At 44.2% G+C, this 20508-nt stretch overlaps 1 protein-coding gene across 1 annotated transcript; it reads right to left on the reverse strand.

The window, feature by feature from the left end:
- Positions 1-1984: 1984 nt before the first annotated feature.
- On the reverse strand, positions 1985-13248 carry LOC110512181 (basic helix-loop-helix transcription factor scleraxis). The gene is made up of 2 exons (XM_090216448.1): positions 12300-13248; positions 1985-3361 (listed from the first exon to the last, which is right to left on the reverse strand). The coding sequence occupies exons 1-2, from the start codon at positions 12882-12884 to the stop codon at positions 3323-3325; spliced, it is 624 nt and encodes a 207-aa protein (XP_090072574.1). The 5' UTR covers positions 12885-13248; the 3' UTR covers positions 1985-3322.
- Between the last annotated feature and the right edge of the window lie 7260 nt (positions 13249-20508).

Consider the following 20508-nt stretch of genomic DNA (forward strand, 5'->3'; position numbering starts at 1 on the left):
AAACTTTGTTGCAAAGTAGAATTTCTTAAGACAACCAAGAATCACTCTGTGTGGCCCTTGTTTGTATTATTATGAGTAAGTACATCAATGCTCCCATTTGCCCATGTTTCTTGGAGATCATTTGAATGGTAATGTTTTGTGATACTATCAACTCATTCTGTGGTATAAGCACATTCATAGTTCTATAACACCTAATGTCACTTTACTTAAGGTGTCTATGCACCCTCTATAAGGGCATATGACATGGTTATGATGCCCATCTTTCCATTCACTATGACAGAGAGGTTGTAAATGAGATAACACCATGCTATAACATCTGGTATGTAGACTCTTATGTAGTATGTAATAATACATGACATAAGTTGTCAGGCAGACTGTATAGTAGCAGTTGTAATTAATAGTTGACATTAGAGCGTGCGTCAACAGTATGTTCAGTCATTTTTAACACTCATTATAACCGGTGTTATAACATCTCATGCTATTTAAAACTACTTATGACAGCTGTTATATACATATACATAATGTGTTATATGGCTGTTATAAAAGGCTTTATGAATGCATGCACCTACAGTAAAGTGTTACCAATAATACTTTTTTGGTGTAGGAATTGTACATCTGTGTCCCGGAGTGATTATTGATCTGAGCTAGCAGCTGGTAGTCCTGATCACCAATTAACACTGTCTGTCACTCCAGCAGCATCACTGGTGGTCCTAATAACCTATTAACACTGTCTGTCACAGGTCCTAATAAACCATTAACACTGTCTGTCACTCCAGCAGCATCACCAGTGGTCCTAATAACCTATTAACGCTGTCTGTCACTCCAGCAGCATCATCGCTGGTCCTAATAACCCATTAACACTGTCTGTCACTCCAGCAGCATCACCAGTGGTCCTAATAACCCATTAACACTGTCTGTCATTCCAGCAGCATCACCGGTGGTCCAAATAACCCATTAACACTGTCTGTCACTCCAGCAGCATCACTGCTGGTCCTAGTAACCCCTTAACACTGTCTGTCACTCCAGCAGCATCACTGCTGGTCCTAGTAACCCCTTAACACTGTCTGTCACTCCAGCAGCATCACCAGTGGTCCTAATAACCCATTAACACTGTCTGTCACTCCAGCAGCATCATCGCTGGTCCTAATAACCCATTAACACTGTCTGTCACTCCAGCAGCATCACCAGTGGTCCTAATAACCCATTAACACTGTCTGTCATTCCAGCAGCATCACCGGTGGTCCTAATAACCCATTAACACTGTCTGTCATTCCAGCAGCATCACTGCTGGTCCTAGTAACCCCTTAACACTGTCTGTCACTCCAGCAGCATCACCGGTGGTCCTAATAACCCATTAACACTGTTTGTCATTCCAGCAGCATCACCAGTGGTCCTAATAACCCATTAACACTGTCTGTCACTCCAGCAGCATCACCGGTGGTCCTAATAACCCATTAACACTGTCTGTCATTCCAGCAGCATCACCAGTGGTCCTAATAACCCATTAACACTGTCTGTCATTCCAGCAGCATCACCGGTGGTCCTAATAACCCATTAACACTGTTTGTCACCGGTGGTCTAGTCTAGGCTAGTTAGGTTCTTTCCACTAGTCCAGGGGCAGACAGATGATGACTGTTTGTTGTTTTTGGATGATAGATTAAGTAAAGAGAAGGGAAAGATGTGGGTTATATGGTCTGATTAAACTGTCCACAGGTCACTGGGTTTCCATTGGGCAGAGAGAGTATCATCAACCCAAACCAGATGTCCTTATGGACTGTGTTTTCTTAGCTGATGTCACTGGTGATGATCTGAGAGGTTTGGTCTGGGGTCTGGGAATGGTGGGAGCGTTCTATGAAGCTGCTCCACACAAGCAGTTTAGACAATCTAGCCACCTAGCTACTATGGCAACATAATAGATATTTGACTTCAAAGATTTGCACTGACTGTGATCCGAAGACCACATGATATAACACGAAAAGGAGCATTAGCATAAAACGTATTTTTATCAAACAATACATAAACAATACAAAAACACATAAACAATACACAACATTGGCCCAGATTTCCAAATGTTCAACTATTTATGAAAAGACCTTGATGATTTTTCAGGAGGTGGACCGAATTCGGTCAGAGCTCTCAAACCACTGTATGTGTGTGTAAGTCTTTGGAGGGGTCGGACAAAAAGGACAAGACAAGGAGCAGTTGGACATCCATGGATATAGCACAATGAAGTGGACCTCTTCTTCTTCTTCAAACAGGGGTCACGGATGGCGGACAGAAAAGGAGGCAGAAAAGATGCAGGACAGAGGACAATCTGAGTGAACCCTGCACACATTGTAAAGCCATCACAACAGAGCCTGTGAGTCAGTAGCGCTCCTGGGAAAAAGAAGGAAGAACGCAGGAGAAGAGGAGAGACGGAGGGAGCACATGGAATTCCAAAGGTAAACGAGAGGACAGTCAGGGGACGGGACAGGCAGACTTCCAGAGCTCTACCTGCAGATGTAATCTAGGATCTGTTCCTCTGCTCTGCCAGTCACCATCACCACTGTCTGAGGCTGAGGGCTGTGCTGCTGCTTGTGCTTCTGAAAAGCACTCTGTAACAACTGTTGATGTAAAAAAAAGAAGAGCTTTAGAAATCCAACTGATTGGTAATTGATGAAAGGGTGGGGGATGTCAGGGTCTGCATGGTACTGAACTACTGCTGATTCTTCCTAAAGGATTGCCTTTCTCCCATGATTCAGCCAGTACACTTCAGATCCATCAGCGTAATAGCACAATATGTTGAACATCAATAACATGAACATCCAGCACGTATTGATGAGAGTGAAGGGCATACAGTCCAGGGAGGGTTCTAGAGTGGTGTTATGTCATATTTAGGTGCTCTGAAGTCCGTGGAAGTTTCAGTAACGAGTCATTTGTGTGTCCAGAGCCCAAGTAGTGCACAATATAGGGAATAGAGTGCCATTTGGGCTGCAGCCGTTGAAAGAGCTGTCCTCCTCGGCCTGTTCATTATAATGCCCAGTAGTTTAAGGATAGATATTAACTAAATGGTCATGAGTCTATATATCATCCCATGTTTCATGGACTTTTTGCTGCCACATCCTCCCTTAACACACATATCAAATCCTCCATGGTCTTAAATACACCATTGTGCTTTCAATATATACATATATATATATATATATACACATGATACAAATATTGTATTCTTATTAAGTACACAACTGTAATTACAACTTTCATTTGAAGAATAGGCTAATTGAACTGATCCTTCACAAGAGTGTTGGATATTTATCCTCTGGATGTTTCTGGTCTTCAGGCGTTATCTTCTGACAGTTGTTTTTCTGTCTCTGTCTTTGTTCTGAAAGAGAGAAAACATCATCAGACCTCCTGGTTTTCACCCACTGAAGATGACTCCCTATCCCCTTAATAGTGCACTATTTTTGACTATGGCCCATAGGACTCTGGTCAAAAGTAGTGCACTATATAGGGAATAGGGTGTCGTTTGGGACGCAGTCTTAGATTAGATGCATGAACTGATGTAGCCCAGCTCTCCATTTCACCTTATTTTTCAGTCTGCAGTCACAATGACATCATTGTAATCTAGGCCAACAGAGTGAAAAATAAAGGGTTTGAATCAGAATGGGATGTTTAGCATTTGTCTGTTCTATCAAAACAGAGCACCCTTGATTTTCTCCTGTGGTTATGTCCTTGGGGTCCAGGTTGTCTGGCCAGGAAGCCAGCCCAGGGAGCAGAAAGCAGAGCCTCATATTTTCCCTTCTCAACTCTCTGTGTTTTGTGACACACCTGGCTTGCATTACGTCCATTCGCTTTGGTGAGGAGGTTGTAAGTTATTGGAATGGCATTGTTTCTTGAGTCAGAGCTAGGCCGTACCGTATGTGAGCTAAGCGGGAGCGGGAGCTGGAGCTCCTAATCAATGCTCCTGGAGTCAAATGGAGTCTAATCAGATTTCAAAACAAGCTCTGGTCAGTTTTCTTACTGAAGCTTTTGGGGAAATCTTATGGCTACTGACAGAATGTTAATACACTGAACAAAAATCTAAACGCAACATGCAACAATTTAAAAGATTACAGTTCAAATAAGGACATTTGTCAATTGAAATAAATTCATTAGGAGATAATCTAGGGATTTCACATGGCTGGGAATACAGATATGCATCTGTTGATCACAGATACCGTTTAAAAAAAGGTTGGGGCATGGATCAGAAAACCAGTCACTATCTGGTGTGACCACCATTTGCCTCATGCAATGTGACACAACTCCTTCGCATAGAGTTGATCAGGCTGTTGATTGTGGCCTGTGAAATGTTTTCCCACTCCTCTTCAATGGCTGTGCGAAGTTGCTGGATATTAGTGGGAACTGGAACACGCTGTAGTACACATTGATCCAGAGTATCCCAAACATGCTCAATCGGTGACATGTCTGGTGAGTATGCAAGCCATAGAAGAACTAGGACATGTTCAGCTTCCAGGAATAGTGTACAGATCCTTGCGACATGGGGCCATGCATTATCATGCTGGAACATGAGATGATGGCTGTCTGCCATCTGCCCGGTACAGTTGAAACCGGGATTCGTCCATGAAGAGCGCAACACTTTACATGTTGCGCTTATATTTTTGTTCAGAATAAATGTTCCTGGGGGTGATTTATACACTAACACAATTCTGTATTGTGGTCCTGTGGGTTCAAATCCCACAGGGGACCAGAATGAAAATGTAAGCACTCACTACTGTAAGTCTCTCTGGATAAGGGTGTCTGCTAAATGACTCACTAATGTAAGTCTCTCTGGATAAGAGAGTCTGCTAAATGACTCAATACTGTAAGTCTCTCTGGATAAGAGAGTCTGCTAAATGACTCACTAATGTAAGTCTCTCTGGATAAGAGTGTCTGCTAAATGACTCACTACTGTAAGTCTCTCTGGATAAGAGAGTCTGCTAAATGACTCACTAATGTAAGTCTCTCTGGATAAGAGAGTCTGCTAAATAACTCACTACTGTAAGTCTCTCTGGATAAGAGAGTCTGCTAAATTACTCACTACTGTAAGTCTCTCTGGATAAGAGAGTCTGCTAAATGACTCAATACTGTAAGTCTCTCTGGATAAGAGTGTCTGCTAAATGACTCACTACTGTACATCTCTCTGGATAAGAGTGTCTGCTAAATGACTCACTAATGTAAGTCTCTCTGGATAAGAGAGTCTGCTAAATGACTCAATACTGTAAGTCTCTCTGGATAAGAGAGTCTGCTAAATGACTCAATACTGTAAGTCTCTCTGGATAAGAGAGTCTGCTAAATGACTCACTACTGTAAGTCTCTCTGGATAAGAGAGTCTGCTAAATGACTCACTACTGTAAGTCTCTCTGGATAAGAGAGTCTGCTAAATGACTCACTAATGTAAGTCTCTCTGGATAAGAGAGTCTGCTAAATGACTCACTACTGTAAGTCTCTCTGGATAAGAGAGTCTGCTAAATGACTCACTACTGTAAGTCTCTCTGGATAAGAGAGTCTGCTAAATTACTCACTACTGTATGTCTCTCTGGATAAGAGAGTCTGCTAAATGACTCACTACTATAAGTCTCTCTGGATAAGAGAGTCTGCTAAATGACTCACTACTGTAAGTCTCTCTGGATAAGAGTGTCTGCTAAATGACTCACTACTGTACGTCTCTCTGGATAAGAGAGTCTGCTAAATGACTCACTACTGTAAGTCTCTCTGGATAAGAGCATCTACTGGAATCTATTTCTGTTTTCTTTAGATGTGAACATCATTTGTTGAATAAATATTATTGTTATATTAAGGTTAAGGAGGTTTCATCTTCATGAGTTAAATACGCCCTTCAAGGAGGCTTATCAATTATACACATTTCCCTTTTGGTATTGAAACAGTAGCCTATCTAAAATATTGATTTACTAAGCATGGATTTTCCACGCTTTCTTTTTCACTTAATGAAATAGTTGTGTCCTGGCTATTCTGTGAAATAAATAAAAAGTTAAAATGATTACATTGTCCTGAATAGGGCGGCACTACTCCAACATGATAAACTAGTTGGAAAAATACATTGAAACAAATTCATCATGCTCAGTGTCATACATTGACACTGAGGCGGCAGGGTAGCCTAGTGGTTAGAGCGTTGGACTAGTAACCGAAAGGTTGCAAGTTTGAATCCCCGAGCTGTCGTTCTACCCCTGAACAGTCAGTTAACCCACTGTTCCTAGGCCGTCATTGAAAATAAGAATTTGTTCTTAACTGACTTGCCTAGTTAAATAAAGAAATACATCTACATGTTTTATCTCTATTCAATTTAATTTGTCTTTACAACTGTTCCTGTTGCTGATAATCTAATTACATTAATATGACGATTCATTTAAATGCGCTCATTTATTTAATGTGCATTTTAGGACTGACTCCTGTTTCGTGTTGAATTAGTCTTTAACTACTTCCATATGTCTGTCCATGATAAAATACCCAGTGAAGATCATTTGAATACAATACAAGGCATGAGGTAGAATACAGTGGCCGGAGCAGCAGCACTGCACAGCACTCAACTCTATGCTGCGTCACAAATGGAACCCTATTCACTTTATAGTGCACGGACCCATAGGGTCAGAAGTAGTGCACTATGGGAAAAGGGTGCCATTTAGAGTACATACTATTAGTACTGCTCACAGCAGAGAGGGAACGCAACAGTCAACAACAAGCTTCCTCTGAACACAAAACATTCACTTCAATTTTTTTCAATTGGTAACACTTTATCATAACTTTCATGAATAAGCATGATTATTAAACAATTTAATCAACTATTTATAAATAGGTATTTCAATATTGGTAAAAATGTACAAGTATTTATAATGGCTTACTCATAAACGTTTTTATGTTTTAAGTGTCACCAGCGCTTCTGAGTTTGCATTTGGTATAATACTCAATATCCAGTATCCATTTAACTAAAGGTACTGGGCTGGACCAATGTTGCTGTAATGTTTGGACCCTAAGGGGAAGCCTGGTTTGTAATGGGAGTGTTCACTGCCAAGCATCATCACTAGATCCCATGAAGACAAGATCCCTGGCATTCTAACCTTGATATGGAGACTATAGATTTACTGGGTTTTTCCACTTTATAATTCTATAAATCTAGAGCTAGAACATACAGTATTCATAAATGCTGGCCATGCTCTGTCTAAATGGAATAGAGAGTATAGTATGAAGTGTGATAAAGTACACTCGATAGGCATGATATGGCTGAGGCATGTAGTCTCCTACACAGTAAGTCATAGCTGTAGCTTAAGCATGTATGACTTTATTTTCATACATTTTCTGCCTCAGTTGAGGGTAACAACACTTGTGAAAACCTTGAAGAGACAATGATGTTTTACTTTATACAGTGTTCTCTCTCTACAGTCTACAGTAGCTCATTAGCCCACTCTGCAGGTCTGGAAAGGTGTTGAAAAGACAAAACTGCACTCGTATTATATTTTGAATAGTTCACATGTGCTTCATTTCATTATATTCTTCTTCTTTAGAAACAAAGAAACAAGTGGCTGCTGAAGGGTGTTTTTCTGGGAGAAAGGCTGTCCCAAATGGCACCCTATTCCCTATATAGTGCACTACTTTTGACCAGAGCCCTATGAGTCCTGGTACAAAGTAAAGCACTTTAAAGGAAATGGGGTGCCATTTGGGACAGCCTTAATGGGAGAAAGGAGTGAGAGCTGTTATGGAGACCAGTTTTACTTTAAGCAGCACATCAAAGAGCTAAGAGAGCTAGCTCAATCTGGGTCAAATACCAGCAGCAGAATGAATACAGGGTTCAGCACTGGATCAATCATTTAAAGGGCAATTATCTCATTAGCTGGTTTATTCTGTAGGATTCTAACAATGTCCAAGTACTTCCAGGATACATTTATTCTGGATTCATTATTGGGATGTATGGTCAGAATCTGTTTTCATATGTCTATGTTTCCAAAAGTCCAAATCCAATGACCAATTATACTGTTGTAAAACTTTTATAGTCGCTGAACTTTGAATTAAAACCATTCGCAGCATTATAAATCTGAAAGATTTCTTCATGCATTGGATAAATATGATTCCTTCCTGATAGTGAAGAGTATTTTCACATTGTCATCCTCTTTCTGATGTTTAGCTGCCTTAGTCAAACATTATATATTCCTTCTGTTGCAAATCTAATGCATATATTCTATACATTCATACATTCTAGTTATTGTTGAATGATACTATCACAATCCCTACCATTGGGTTCAACGATGAATGAATATCTTTATGATGTGCATGGGACAACAAAAACATCATGCCTACAGTTTCTGTCAAATGGCACCCTGTTCCCTATATAATGCACTACTGTTGACCAGAGCACTATGGACTCTGGCACCCTGTTCCCTATACAATGCATTACTGTTGACCAGAGCACTATGGACTCTGGCACCCAGTTCCCTATATAATGCATTACTGTTGACCAGAGCACTATGGACTCTGGCACCCTGTTCCCTATACAATGCATTACTGTTGACCAGAGCACTATGGACTCTGGCACCCTGTTCCCTATATAATGCATTACTGTTGACCAGAGCACTATGGACTCTGGCACCCTGTTCCCTATATAATGCATTACTGTTGACCAGAGAACTATGGACTCTGGCACCCTGTTCCCTATATAATGCACTACTGTTGACCAGAGAACTATGGACTCTGGCACCCTGTTCCCTATATAATGCATTACTGTTGACCAGAGCACTATGGACTCTGGCACCCTGTTCCCTATATAATGCACTACTGTTGACCAGAGCACTATGGACTCTGGCACCCTGTTCCCTATATAATGCATTACTGTTGACCAGAGCACTATGGACTCTGGCACCCAGTTCCCTATATAATGCATTACTGTTGACCAGAGCACTATGGACTCTGGCACCCAGTTCCCTATATAATGCATTACTGTTGACCAGAGCACTATGGACTCTGGCACCCTGTTCCCTATATAATGCATTACTGTTGACCAGAAACTATGGACTCTGGCACCCTGTTCCCTATATAATGCATTACTGTTGACCAGAGAACTATGGACTCTGGCACCCTGTTCCCTATATAATGCATTACTGTTGACCAGAGAACTATGGACTCTGGCACCCTGTTCCCTATATAATGCATTACTGTTGACCAGAGCACTATGGACTCTGGCACCCTGTTCCCTATATAATGCATTACTGTTGACCAGAGAACTATGGACTCTGGCACCCTGTAACCTATATAATGCATTACTGTTGACCAGAGCACTATGGACTCTGGCACCCTGTTCCCTATATAATGCACTACTGTTGACCAGAGAACTATGGACTCTGGCACCCTGTTCCCTATATAATGCATTACTGTTGACCAGAGCACTATGGACTCTGGCACCCTGTTCCCTATATAATGCACTACTGTTGACCAGAGCACTATGGACTCTGGCACCCTGTTCCCTATATAATGTACTACTGTTGACCAGAGAACTATGGACTCTGGCACCCTGTTCCCTATATAATGCACTACTGTTGACCTGAGCACTATGGATTCTGGCACCCTGTTCCCTATATAATGCACTACTGTTGACCAGAGAACTATGGACTCTGGCACCCAGTTCCCTATATAATGCACTACTGTTGACCAGAGCACTATGGACTCTGGCACCCTGTTCCCTATATAATGCATTACTGTTGACCAGAGAACTATGGACTCTGGCACCCTGTTCCCTATATAATGTACTACTGTTGACCAGAGAACTATGGACTCTGGCACCCTGTTCCCTATATAATGCACTACTGTTGACCTGAGCACTATGGACTCTGGCACCCTGTTCCCTATATAATGCACTACTGTTGACCTGAGCACTATGGACTCTGGCACCCTGTTCCCTATATAATGCACTACTGTTGACCAGAGAACTATGGACTCTGGCACCCTGTTCCCTATATAATGCACTACTGTTGACCAGAGAACTATGGACTCTGGCACCCTGTTCCCTATATAATGCATTACTGTTGACCAGAGAACTATGGACTCTGGAACCCTGTTCCCTATATAATGCACTACTGTTGACCAGAGAACTATAGACTCTGGCACCCTGTTCCCTATATAATGCACTACTGTTGACCTGAGCACTATGGACTCTGGCACCCTGTTCCCTATATAATGCACTACTGTTGACCAGAGCACTATGGACTCTGGCACCCTGTTCCCTATATAATGCATTACTGTTGACCTGAGCACTATGGACTCTGGAACCCTGTTCCCTATATAATGCACTACTGTTGACCAGAGAACTATAGACTCTGGCACCCTGTTCCCTATATAATGCACTACTGTTGACCATAGGCTGTCATGTAAAGTACTTAAGTACAAATACTTTAAAGTGCTATTTAAGTAGTTTTTGGGAGTATCTTTACTTTTACTCCACTACATTCCTAAAGAAAATAATGTACTTTTTACTCTGTACATTTTACCTGACACCCAAAAGTACTCCTTACATTTTGAATGCTTAGCAGGACAGGAACATGGTCTAATTCACACACTTATAAAGAGAACATCCATGGTCATCCCCTACTACCTCTGATCTGGCAGACTCACTCAACACAAATGCATCTTTTGTAAATGATGTCTGAGTGTTGGAGTGTGCCCCTGGCTATCCATACATTTTAAAAACAAGAAAATGGTGCCATCTGTTATGCTTAAAATAAGAAATTTGAAATAATTTCTACTTCTACATTTACTTTTGATACTTAAGTATATTTAGAACCAAATACTTTTAGACTTTTACTCAGGTGGTATTTTACTGGGTGACTTTCTATTAAGGTACCTATACCTTTACTCAAGTATCACAAGTGGGTACGTTTTTCACCACTGGGAATAGGGTTCCATTTGAGACAGGGACTCAGAGTTGTAACGACAAAGTGGTTAACAGCAGAAGGAATGAGGAGGAGAACAGCCTCAGATTAAGGCATGATGCACATCTACATCATTCACCCAGCACTGAGATTCACATGTCTCCAGCAGTCCTCAAGACAATTGAAATACTATCTCCAGATTTGACTATTTTGGCTGACTGTATGCTTGTAGTAGTTACTTTGTCCAGGGTATTTGTGACTTGCCTGACTACTCATTCACATTGCTCCGGCCAAACACCAGGCTCACTATCATTTATTCTCCAAGATGAACGTATGCAGTGATCGACAGAGCAGCGTAACTAAATTCAGGATGAGTCGTCAGGCAAATTTGTGAGTACTGCATGGATGAATTGTTACGGGTTAGCTCATTTATACTTTGATGATACACGATTCTCTACCGCTCACTTTCCACCTGGAGTAATGATCTTGTCCAGTTCACAAGGCTCAAACCAACAGCTTAGTTCTCACTGTTCTCTTGACGTCAACAATCAGTCCTCATCTAGGACACTCATCCTGGGGCTGATGCAGGTCCTGCGTGGCTCAGTTGGTAGAGCATGGTGCTTGTAATGTCAGGACCGTGGGTTTGAGTCCTGCTGGACCCACCCATAACAACATGTATGTACGCACTACTGTAGGTCACTTTGGGGAAAAAGCGCCTCCTAAATGGGATATATTATGCAGGTCTAATGTAATGAGAGTTGAGGTTGTACTTCAGTGTCTCTGCTCTGACTGATCCCATCGACTCCACCAGTGGTAGGGAACAGAGGTGTAGATTTCACACTGCGGGGAGGCTGCCACATGTCAACCATTCCCACATAAATTAGCTTAGATGTGCTACGATCAGGTTAGGATGAAATTGGCTCCTTATTAATAACTACAGTATTATAGTATGACACTGATTTGAACGAGAAGGCAGCATTGAAGAGGGTGAATATATCCAAGTGTTTCCCTAACTTTTTTCCATAACCTACCTAATTAATTCAACATATTCTTATGATCAAACTAATGATAGTTTGGTGACAGTTTGAACTGATATAGACTATCTATAGGGGACTATCCAAATGACGTGGGGCCAAAACCCAGCCTTTAGCCATGAGGAGTTCGGCCACAAGACGCAGCCCACAGTTATGAAATTCTCATTTTCTCAATGACAGATTGACCTGAAATAAGAACCCAGAACTAGCTCTAAAATAGTTTGTTTGGAAGTTGAAAGGCCACTTAAAGGGACTCCATGAACGGCCTAGTTAAGTTATTTATCTCTGGGAGGATTTCAACCAATAAGACGCTTGACATCCACACCATACCACTCTCCTGTCAGTCATACAGTAGCTCTGCCCCTCCAGTGGCACTCACCATTTTCCTCTGCTTGCTGAGGCAGAAAGTACAGATGTGTTTGGGCTGGTTCTCTGAGCCCTGGCCGGGCGAGGGGCTGAGACTGTGGAGGGTGTGGTGGTGGAATGGGGGTGTGGAGGTGTGGCACGGCTGCCCATCCCCACACGCCTCGCCCACCAGCAGCACATTACCCAGGTGGGAGATGTAGCTGGACGCCAGCCGCAGAGTCTCGATCTTGGACAGCTTCCTGTCAGCTGGCTCGGTGGGGATGAGGGTCCTCAGGGCAGTGAAGGCCGTGTTCACGCTGTTGGTGCGGTCCCTCTCTCGAGCGTTTGCCACGTTCCGCTGCCGCACCTCCACCACCGGGGCCCCTGCCACCATCGGGGGCCCCGCCAGCCTCCCGGCAACTCCGCAGAACTTCCTCTTCCTGCTTCCCACCTTGATCTGAAACCCGTTGGAGCCGCCGTTGAGACGGAAGGAGGACTTCTGGGAGTCGGAGCCCGAGCTCTCGCTGCCGCCGTTCTCCTCCTCGTCCTCTGACATCATGCTGATGTCGGAGAAGAGGAAGCGGCTTGGGGGAGCCGTACGCACCATCGTAAAAGACATCAGTCCAGATCTACAAGACAGGTGGGAGACTCCTCTCTCATATAGAGACCTGTAGAAAGACCAGATCCCCCCAGTATTGTAGATCCTCTACTTAATCCTTGGACATGAGGACAAAAGAGATCAAGACACTCAGATTAAATCACTATTTGATATCTCTCGCTCTTTCTCTGCTTCTCTCCACCTCTCTCTCTCTCTCTCTCTTCCTCTCTCTTTCTCTGTCTCACCTCTCTCTCTCTCTCTCTCAAGGTGGACCCCTCCTTCACTCCTGGCTGGCTATATTGTGAGCGTCTGTTTCCTCTGGGTTCCCCTCAGTGTGCTGTTAGCCTCCCTCTGCCTCTACACAGATACACGTGTGATTTCTGTCTGAGTGTCTCCGTATGGCTGTCCTTTATAGGCGGTGGGAGGGCCTGCTGCTCCGCTCTACTCTACTCCCCCCTCTGCTCTATGTAGGCGGTGGGAGGGCCTGCTGCTCTGCTCTGCTCTACTCCCCCCTCTGCTCTATAGAAATCTCAGAGATAGAGTTAGACTCTCTCAGTGTCTGGGCTGGACAGGGGTTGGACTGGGGTTGGGGTTGGACTGGGGCTGGGGTTGGACTGGGGCTGGGAAGATGAAAAGAAACGTGGTCTGTATGATGATGAAAACAAATACATGTGATAGACAGTCACTGAACGCCGGATGGTAAGGTCCACTACTTTATGCTCTCTCTCTCTCTCTCTCTCTCTCTCTCTCTCTCCTCTCCTCTCCTCTCCTCTCCTCTCCTCTCTTCTCTCTCTCTCTCTCTCTCTCCTCTCCTTCTCCACTTCACCATCTACACAGAAGCCTATTGATTTCATGTCAACTGTTTCACACCTCTCGTTCTCAAATAGCACAACAACACAGTTCTGGACTATTGTCTTCATCTCAGCGTTCTACGGTATGAGAAAGCACTGCCTTGACTGATTTGACTAGCGTGGCACTAACGTGAGGTTAGGGCAACACGAGACGGCTGTTGAAAGGTAATATCACAAATGTATAATTTGTCAAGTTACACAATGTTTCAGTCAACCTTCATCTTTCTTATTTATTCATAATATTTATTCTGTGAAATTGACAGCGGAAAAGTAGCCAACAGTCAGCGCCATGGTTGATTAACAGGAAGTGCTAGAGGCAATAAAGTTGGGAGGAGGAAGTGGACGGACGGGAGAATACTGCAGCCAGGTGGACCTGACAGAATGCCTATGCTACTATTACATAGACATGCAGTAGCAGGATTTTCCCTCCACTTTACATATCTCACAGGACCATGCAGGCAGCTCAACACAGTATTACTTTCACCATCCTAATCAACTGCTTCAGGGGAGAATTTTTTTTCTTCCTGAACAATAATCAGATATACTACAAAATGGTCCTAGATGCCAAGAAAATGTCAACAATATAGGAAATAATATACTGCTTTCCATGGCAACATTTGCACATTGCAAAATATGGCCACATTTCAATTGCAAAATTACATTTATAAATTAATTGAGTAAGTGAAAATAGCTAAAAAAATTGTACAACAGACACGGCTTCCTTTTCTTGCTACATCCTCAGCTGACATGTCCTTCTATGTGTTCTGTTCATTGGTATAACATCTCAACATGAATTCATTACTTAATATCTAGTGTCACTGATGAGGTACACATCTATAACATGTCACTGATGAGGGACACATCTTTAACATGTCACTGATGAGGGACACATCTTTAAACATGTCACTGATGAGGTACACATCTATAACATGTCACTGATGAGGGACACATCTTTAACATGTCACTGATGAGGGACACATCTTTAACATGTCACTGATGAGGTACGCATCTTTAAACGTGTCACTGATGAGGGACAAATCTTTAAACATGTCACTGATGAGGGACACATCTTTAACATGTCACTGATGAGGGACACATCTTTAAACGTGTCACTGATGAGGTACACATCTTTAAACGTGTCACTGATGAGGTACACATGTTTAAACATGTCACTGATGAGGGACACATCTTTAAACCTGTCACTGATGAGGTACACATCTTTAAACCTGTCACTGATGAGGTACACATCTTTAAACGTGTCACTGATGAGGGACACATCTATAACATGTCACTGATAAGGGACACATCTATAAACGTGTCACTGATGAGGGACACATCTTTAACATGTCACTGATGAGGGACACATCTATGAACGTGTCACTGATGAGGGACACATCTTTAACATGTCACTGATGAGGGACACATCTATAAACGTGTCACTGATGAGGGACACATCTTTAAACATGTCACTGATGAGGGACACATCTTTAACATGTCACTGATGAGGGACACATCTTTAACATGTCACTGATGAGGGACACATCTATAAACGTGTCACTGATGAGGGACACATCTTTAACCCTGTCACTGATGAGGGACACATCTTTAAACATGTCACTGATGAGGAACACATCTTTAAACATGTCACTGATGAGGGACACATCTTTAACACTGTCAATGATGAGGAACACATCTTTAAACATGTCACTGATGAGGGACACATCTTTAACCCTGTCACTGATGAGGGACACATCTTTAAACATGTCACTGATGAGGGACACATCTTTAAACTCCCTCCTCAGTTCCTAAATATTATTAATGACACCCTTCCCCTGCCTCCCTCCCTCCCCTGGTCTACCCAGCCTCCCTCCCTCCTCCTGGTCTACCCAGCTTCCCTCCCTTCCCCTGGTCTACCCAGCTTCCCTCCCTTCCCCTGGACTACCCAGCCTCCCTCCCTTCCCCTGGACTACCCAGCCTCCCTCCCTTCCCCTGGTCTACCCAGCCTCCCTCCCTTCCCCTGGTCTACCCAGCCTCCCTCCCTTTCCCTGGTCTACCCAGCCTTCCTCCCTTCTCCTGGTCTACCCAGCCTCCCTCCCTTTCCCTGGTCTACCCAGCCTTCCTCCCTTCCCCTGGTCTACCCAGCCTCTCTCCCTTCCCCTGGACTACCCAGCCTCCCTCCCTCCCCCTGGACTACCCAGCCTCCCTCCCTTCCCCTGGTCTACCGAGCCTCCCTCCCTTCCCCTGGACTACCCAGCCTCCCTCCCTTCCCCTGGTCTACCCAGCCTCCCTCCCTTCCCCTGGTCTACCCAGTCTCCCTCCCTTCCCCTGGTCTACCCAGCCTCCCTCCCTTCCCCTGGACTACCCAGCCTTCCTCCCTTCCCCTGGTCTACCCAGCCTCCCTCCCTTCCCCTGGTCTACCCAGCCTCCCTCCCTTCCCCTGGACTACCCAGCCTCCCTCCCTCCCCCTGGTCTACCCAGCCTCCCTCCCTTCCCCTGGTCTACCCAGCCTCCCTCCCTTCCCCTGGACTACCCAGCCTCCCTCCCTCCCCCTGGACTACCCACTCTGCCTCCCTTCCACCCTCAGTCCCAATCCTACTGAACTCTTCTGACATGGGTCAGGGACCTGTCAAAATTTGGAAACTGTTCTGGGAGCAGTACCGCAGACGGCTCGATTGGGCCATTAAGGCGTCTGTCTGCTGTCCGGAGTGATGAGTGACGTGTGTGTGTGTGTGTGTGTGTGTGTGTGTGTGTGTGTGTGTGTGTGTGTGTCTGGAAGCTAGGATGTTGCTGGGGACAGTCCAGGAGCCCGGTCTGCCACACTCCACTCAACCGGTCTTGAAGTGATGCAGGCTCAACAGCTGAGAGAGATAGAGAGAGATAGAGAGAGAGAGAGAGAGAGAGAGAGAGATAGAGAGAGATAGAGAGAGAGATAGAGAGAGAGATGCTTGCTTCCTGCACAACTAAGGGAGTTCACACAACTGGAAGACATCAAATTGACTTTTGAGTTTTCCATTAATTTCCTCTTTTATGACAACGTTTCTCACAGATACATTTTCAATTGAATAAGTTCAAAAACAATTGAATGAATGTATTTCTTATTCCTCAAGTTAATATCCTTCAGAATATAAAAAAGAACAAAATACTGTGTCCATGAACTGTGTGGGCTTATTTATATCTGGTGTGTATACAGAATATACAGTATCTCCATTTCAAGGCTGTGAAAGACCCATTACAAAAGACGTCAAGATATTTGTATGGTTTTTTCCTAACTCTTAGAGGCTGGTGTAGCAGCACGCACGGTAGGTGACACAGTACCGGAGAGAATATCATGCCAGATGTCATCGCTTGTGAATGGTTTCAGGAAACAAAGCGTATGTCAGAGGAAGTGGTAGAGAAATGATTTGGCAGCCTCACACTCCTCTCTCTCTCTTAGATGCTTGCTGGTAATTGGGTTTTTGTGGCCATGCCGTTTCTTCCAACGTCCTTTTCTATTTTGTAATGAAGGATGAAGTCAGTCTCCCCTTTAAATTCCATGCCGTAATCTCCAACGTCTTCAGATGCCAAGGAATTCGGATCACTGGAGCTGCTGTGGAATGGAAAACTGAAGTGCTGATCTGACTGGGAGGCAGCCAGGGACCTGATTGTATTTGCCAGCCACCTCCGTTCTGACAGCACCTACTGAGAATTTCATGTATTGATTCTAAAGACGTGGCACCAAAATCATTATCACCTCGGACGGAGAGGGGAGTTCTGACTCATATTGACTGTACAGTAGAATTTTCCTAGACTTGCCAATCCAGGAACAAATGCTCTCCAGTCAATGAATAAGGCTGAGGTAGCCACTGATAAACTGTTTAGACGATATCCTCTCCCTTCTGGCTTCACTGTCAGTATTATTAGAGCTCTTTCTGGCATGGAAACACAGTGCTGGTTCCTCTTCCTTCCCCCAGATCATTTCTGTAAGTGAGAAAGGGGTTCTCTGTCAACTTACCTAGGAACCGATTGAATATTTACACTTTATACCACTGTAACTTCTGATCGTCGTTGTCAATCACTGTTTCCTCCCGGGTGTCACATGGTGGATGAAAGGTTCAGTCCTAGGCTTTGTATACCATGATCTCAGGAGGAGATCTGATCTGAAATAAGTTCTGTTTTACTGACCCACAGAAAGCTGTGAGAAAGGCTCACGGCGGAGGGAGGGTGAGGGCCGACTCACGGCCCCTGGCTGTGTCTCATATGGCATTCTATTTACTAGTCCAACGATCTAACCACTAGGCTACCTGCCGCCCCTGGAGAGTGCTGTCCTGAGGGAGCCCTTCAGACAGCTTGTAAAGCCCCACTCCAGGGCAACACACCACTAGAACACAGCAAGCCCCACTCCAGGGCCACGCTCCACTAGAACATAGCAAGCCCCACTCCAGGGCCACACACCACTAGAACACAGCAAGCCCCACTCCAGGGCCATGCACCACTAGAACATAGCAAGCCCCACTCCAGGGTCACGCACCACTAGAACATAGCAAGCCCCACTCCAGGGCCACGCACCACTAGAACATAGCAAGCCCCACTCCAGGGCCACGCACCACTAGAACATAGCAAGCCCCACTCCAGGGCCACGCACCACTAGAACATAGCAAGCCCCACTCCAGGGCCACGCACCACTAGAACATAGCAAGCCCCACTCCAGGGCCACGCATCACTAGAACATAGCAAGCCCCACTCCAGGGCCACGCACCACTAGAACATAGCAAGCCCCACTCCAGGGCCACGCACCACTAGAACACAGCAAGCCCCACTCCAGGGCCATACACCACTAGAACACAGCAAGCCCCACTCCAGGGCCATGCCCACTAGAACACAGCAAGCCCCACTCCAGGGCCATGCCCACTAGAACACAGCAAGCCCCACTCCAGGGCCACGCATCACTAGACCATAGCAAGCCCCACTCCAGGGCCACGCACCACTAGAACATAGCAAGCCCCACTCCAGGGCCACGCACCACTAGAACACAGCAAGCCACACTCCAGGGCCACGCATCACTAGAACATAGCAAGCCCCACTCCAGGGCCATACACCACTAGAACACAGCAAGCCCCACTCCAGGGCCATGCACCACTAGAACATAGCAAGCCACACTCCAGGGCCATGCACCACTAGAACACAGCAAGCCCCAATGTCGTTCTAAGACACTATATAGATTTATCAACTGTGTTCAATTTCAAAGAGCTATGTTTTTTTTATCCTTTCTGCCCAATGACCATGCATGCAAAACACACACAGACACAGACACAGACACAGACACACACACACACACACACACACACACACACACACACACACACACACACACACACACACACACACACACACACACACACACACACACACACACACGTATAACACATGCAAGATTTAATAGCACATTTGTTCGGGGAAAGAGACCAGATGCCTGTGACAAGTTCAGCTTCACATCCATGGTCATGTGACAATGCTGCCTGTTCACTTGTTCAAAGCTAGATAAGGTAGGGGGATTTTATAGAAACTAGTCACAGATGTCAATCTGGTGTTGCAGGTATGAGGCATAATGTGTTGCAGCTTGATGTTTGAAGACTTGAGCCTAAATGACTCATTGGTTGTACTGTGCCCTTTCAGTTTTATGCCTTGTGTAATGAGTTTATAATGAGCTTGACTTAACTATGTGCACTGATAGGACCGACCGACCGACCATCTGACCTGCTCGAGCTCATAGGCAACCAAAGGCCTGTTTTTGTCTGTGGCAACTCAAACACCCTGCTGGGTTATTACAGTTGGAGGAGTTTGGAATACCAGCAACGTTTTATCAAACAGAGTTGGAAAGACCACCACATGCAATATTGTAGTCCTACTGTAATGTCAATGAGACACAAAGTATTTTAAGACCCTTTTCATTTCAAAAACTTTGAATAAACTACTTAATACTTTATTTTCATTCAAATTTCCCCATTTGTATTTGACATTATGCTCGTTTAAAGCTTTAGGTGGTTCAACTTCAGCAAAATATACATTTCTGTGGTGTTTTTATGATTTCAGAAAGATTCAAAACGTTTCCAGTGATAAAAAATAACGTAATAATTGCAATGTTTCCACCAATATGTCCCATAGGTCTTAAACTTGGTCCAAAAAGTTGTTGCTTAAGAATGTTATTTTCCACATGGACACGTGGGTACGATAGGCTACCAGCGGTTAGGTTGGAGATCATTTCATTTTCTCGTATTGTGTTCATAATTGTTCTGTGTTTGTAGATACACAAACATGCCTCTCTCTCAGTAACAGACAATTAGCTGAAAATACACTTGCAACCTTCCTAATTATGAAATCCCTACACTGAGATGAACTGCAGCTACATATCATCAAATCTATTTTTTTTCTGTAATTCTGAAAAGATATCGTCTGACATAATGTGCAGCTGACTTGGACCTAAACCTCCCAGCCTGATGGCTGTTGCCAACAACACATCAGTCTGTAAAATGTATATAGGTTCAGACATTTTGTGAAATAGCACAGTTACAAATAGAAATGAAACTGGATGGACATCAGAAATAGAGGAAGGACTAAAAACAAACTATTGTAAAATATATTGTGTCTGTAAAATGTGTATAATATGTATAAACTGAAGGTAGAAGACTAAGTGATATTGTTTATTAGTTTACTCCAATTGGGGGAGGGGTTGTAGGGTTTGCAGGGAATAATTGGATCGAGGCAGCAGGCAGGGCACTCTCGTGTCACCCCAGGTGATTGGCTACCAGGCTCACCCA

Source organism: Oncorhynchus mykiss, chromosome 2 (assembly GCF_057628025.1).
Source record: "Oncorhynchus mykiss isolate SJ-2025 chromosome 2, ASM5762802v1, whole genome shotgun sequence".
Lineage (NCBI taxonomy): Eukaryota > Metazoa > Chordata > Actinopteri > Salmoniformes > Salmonidae > Oncorhynchus > Oncorhynchus mykiss.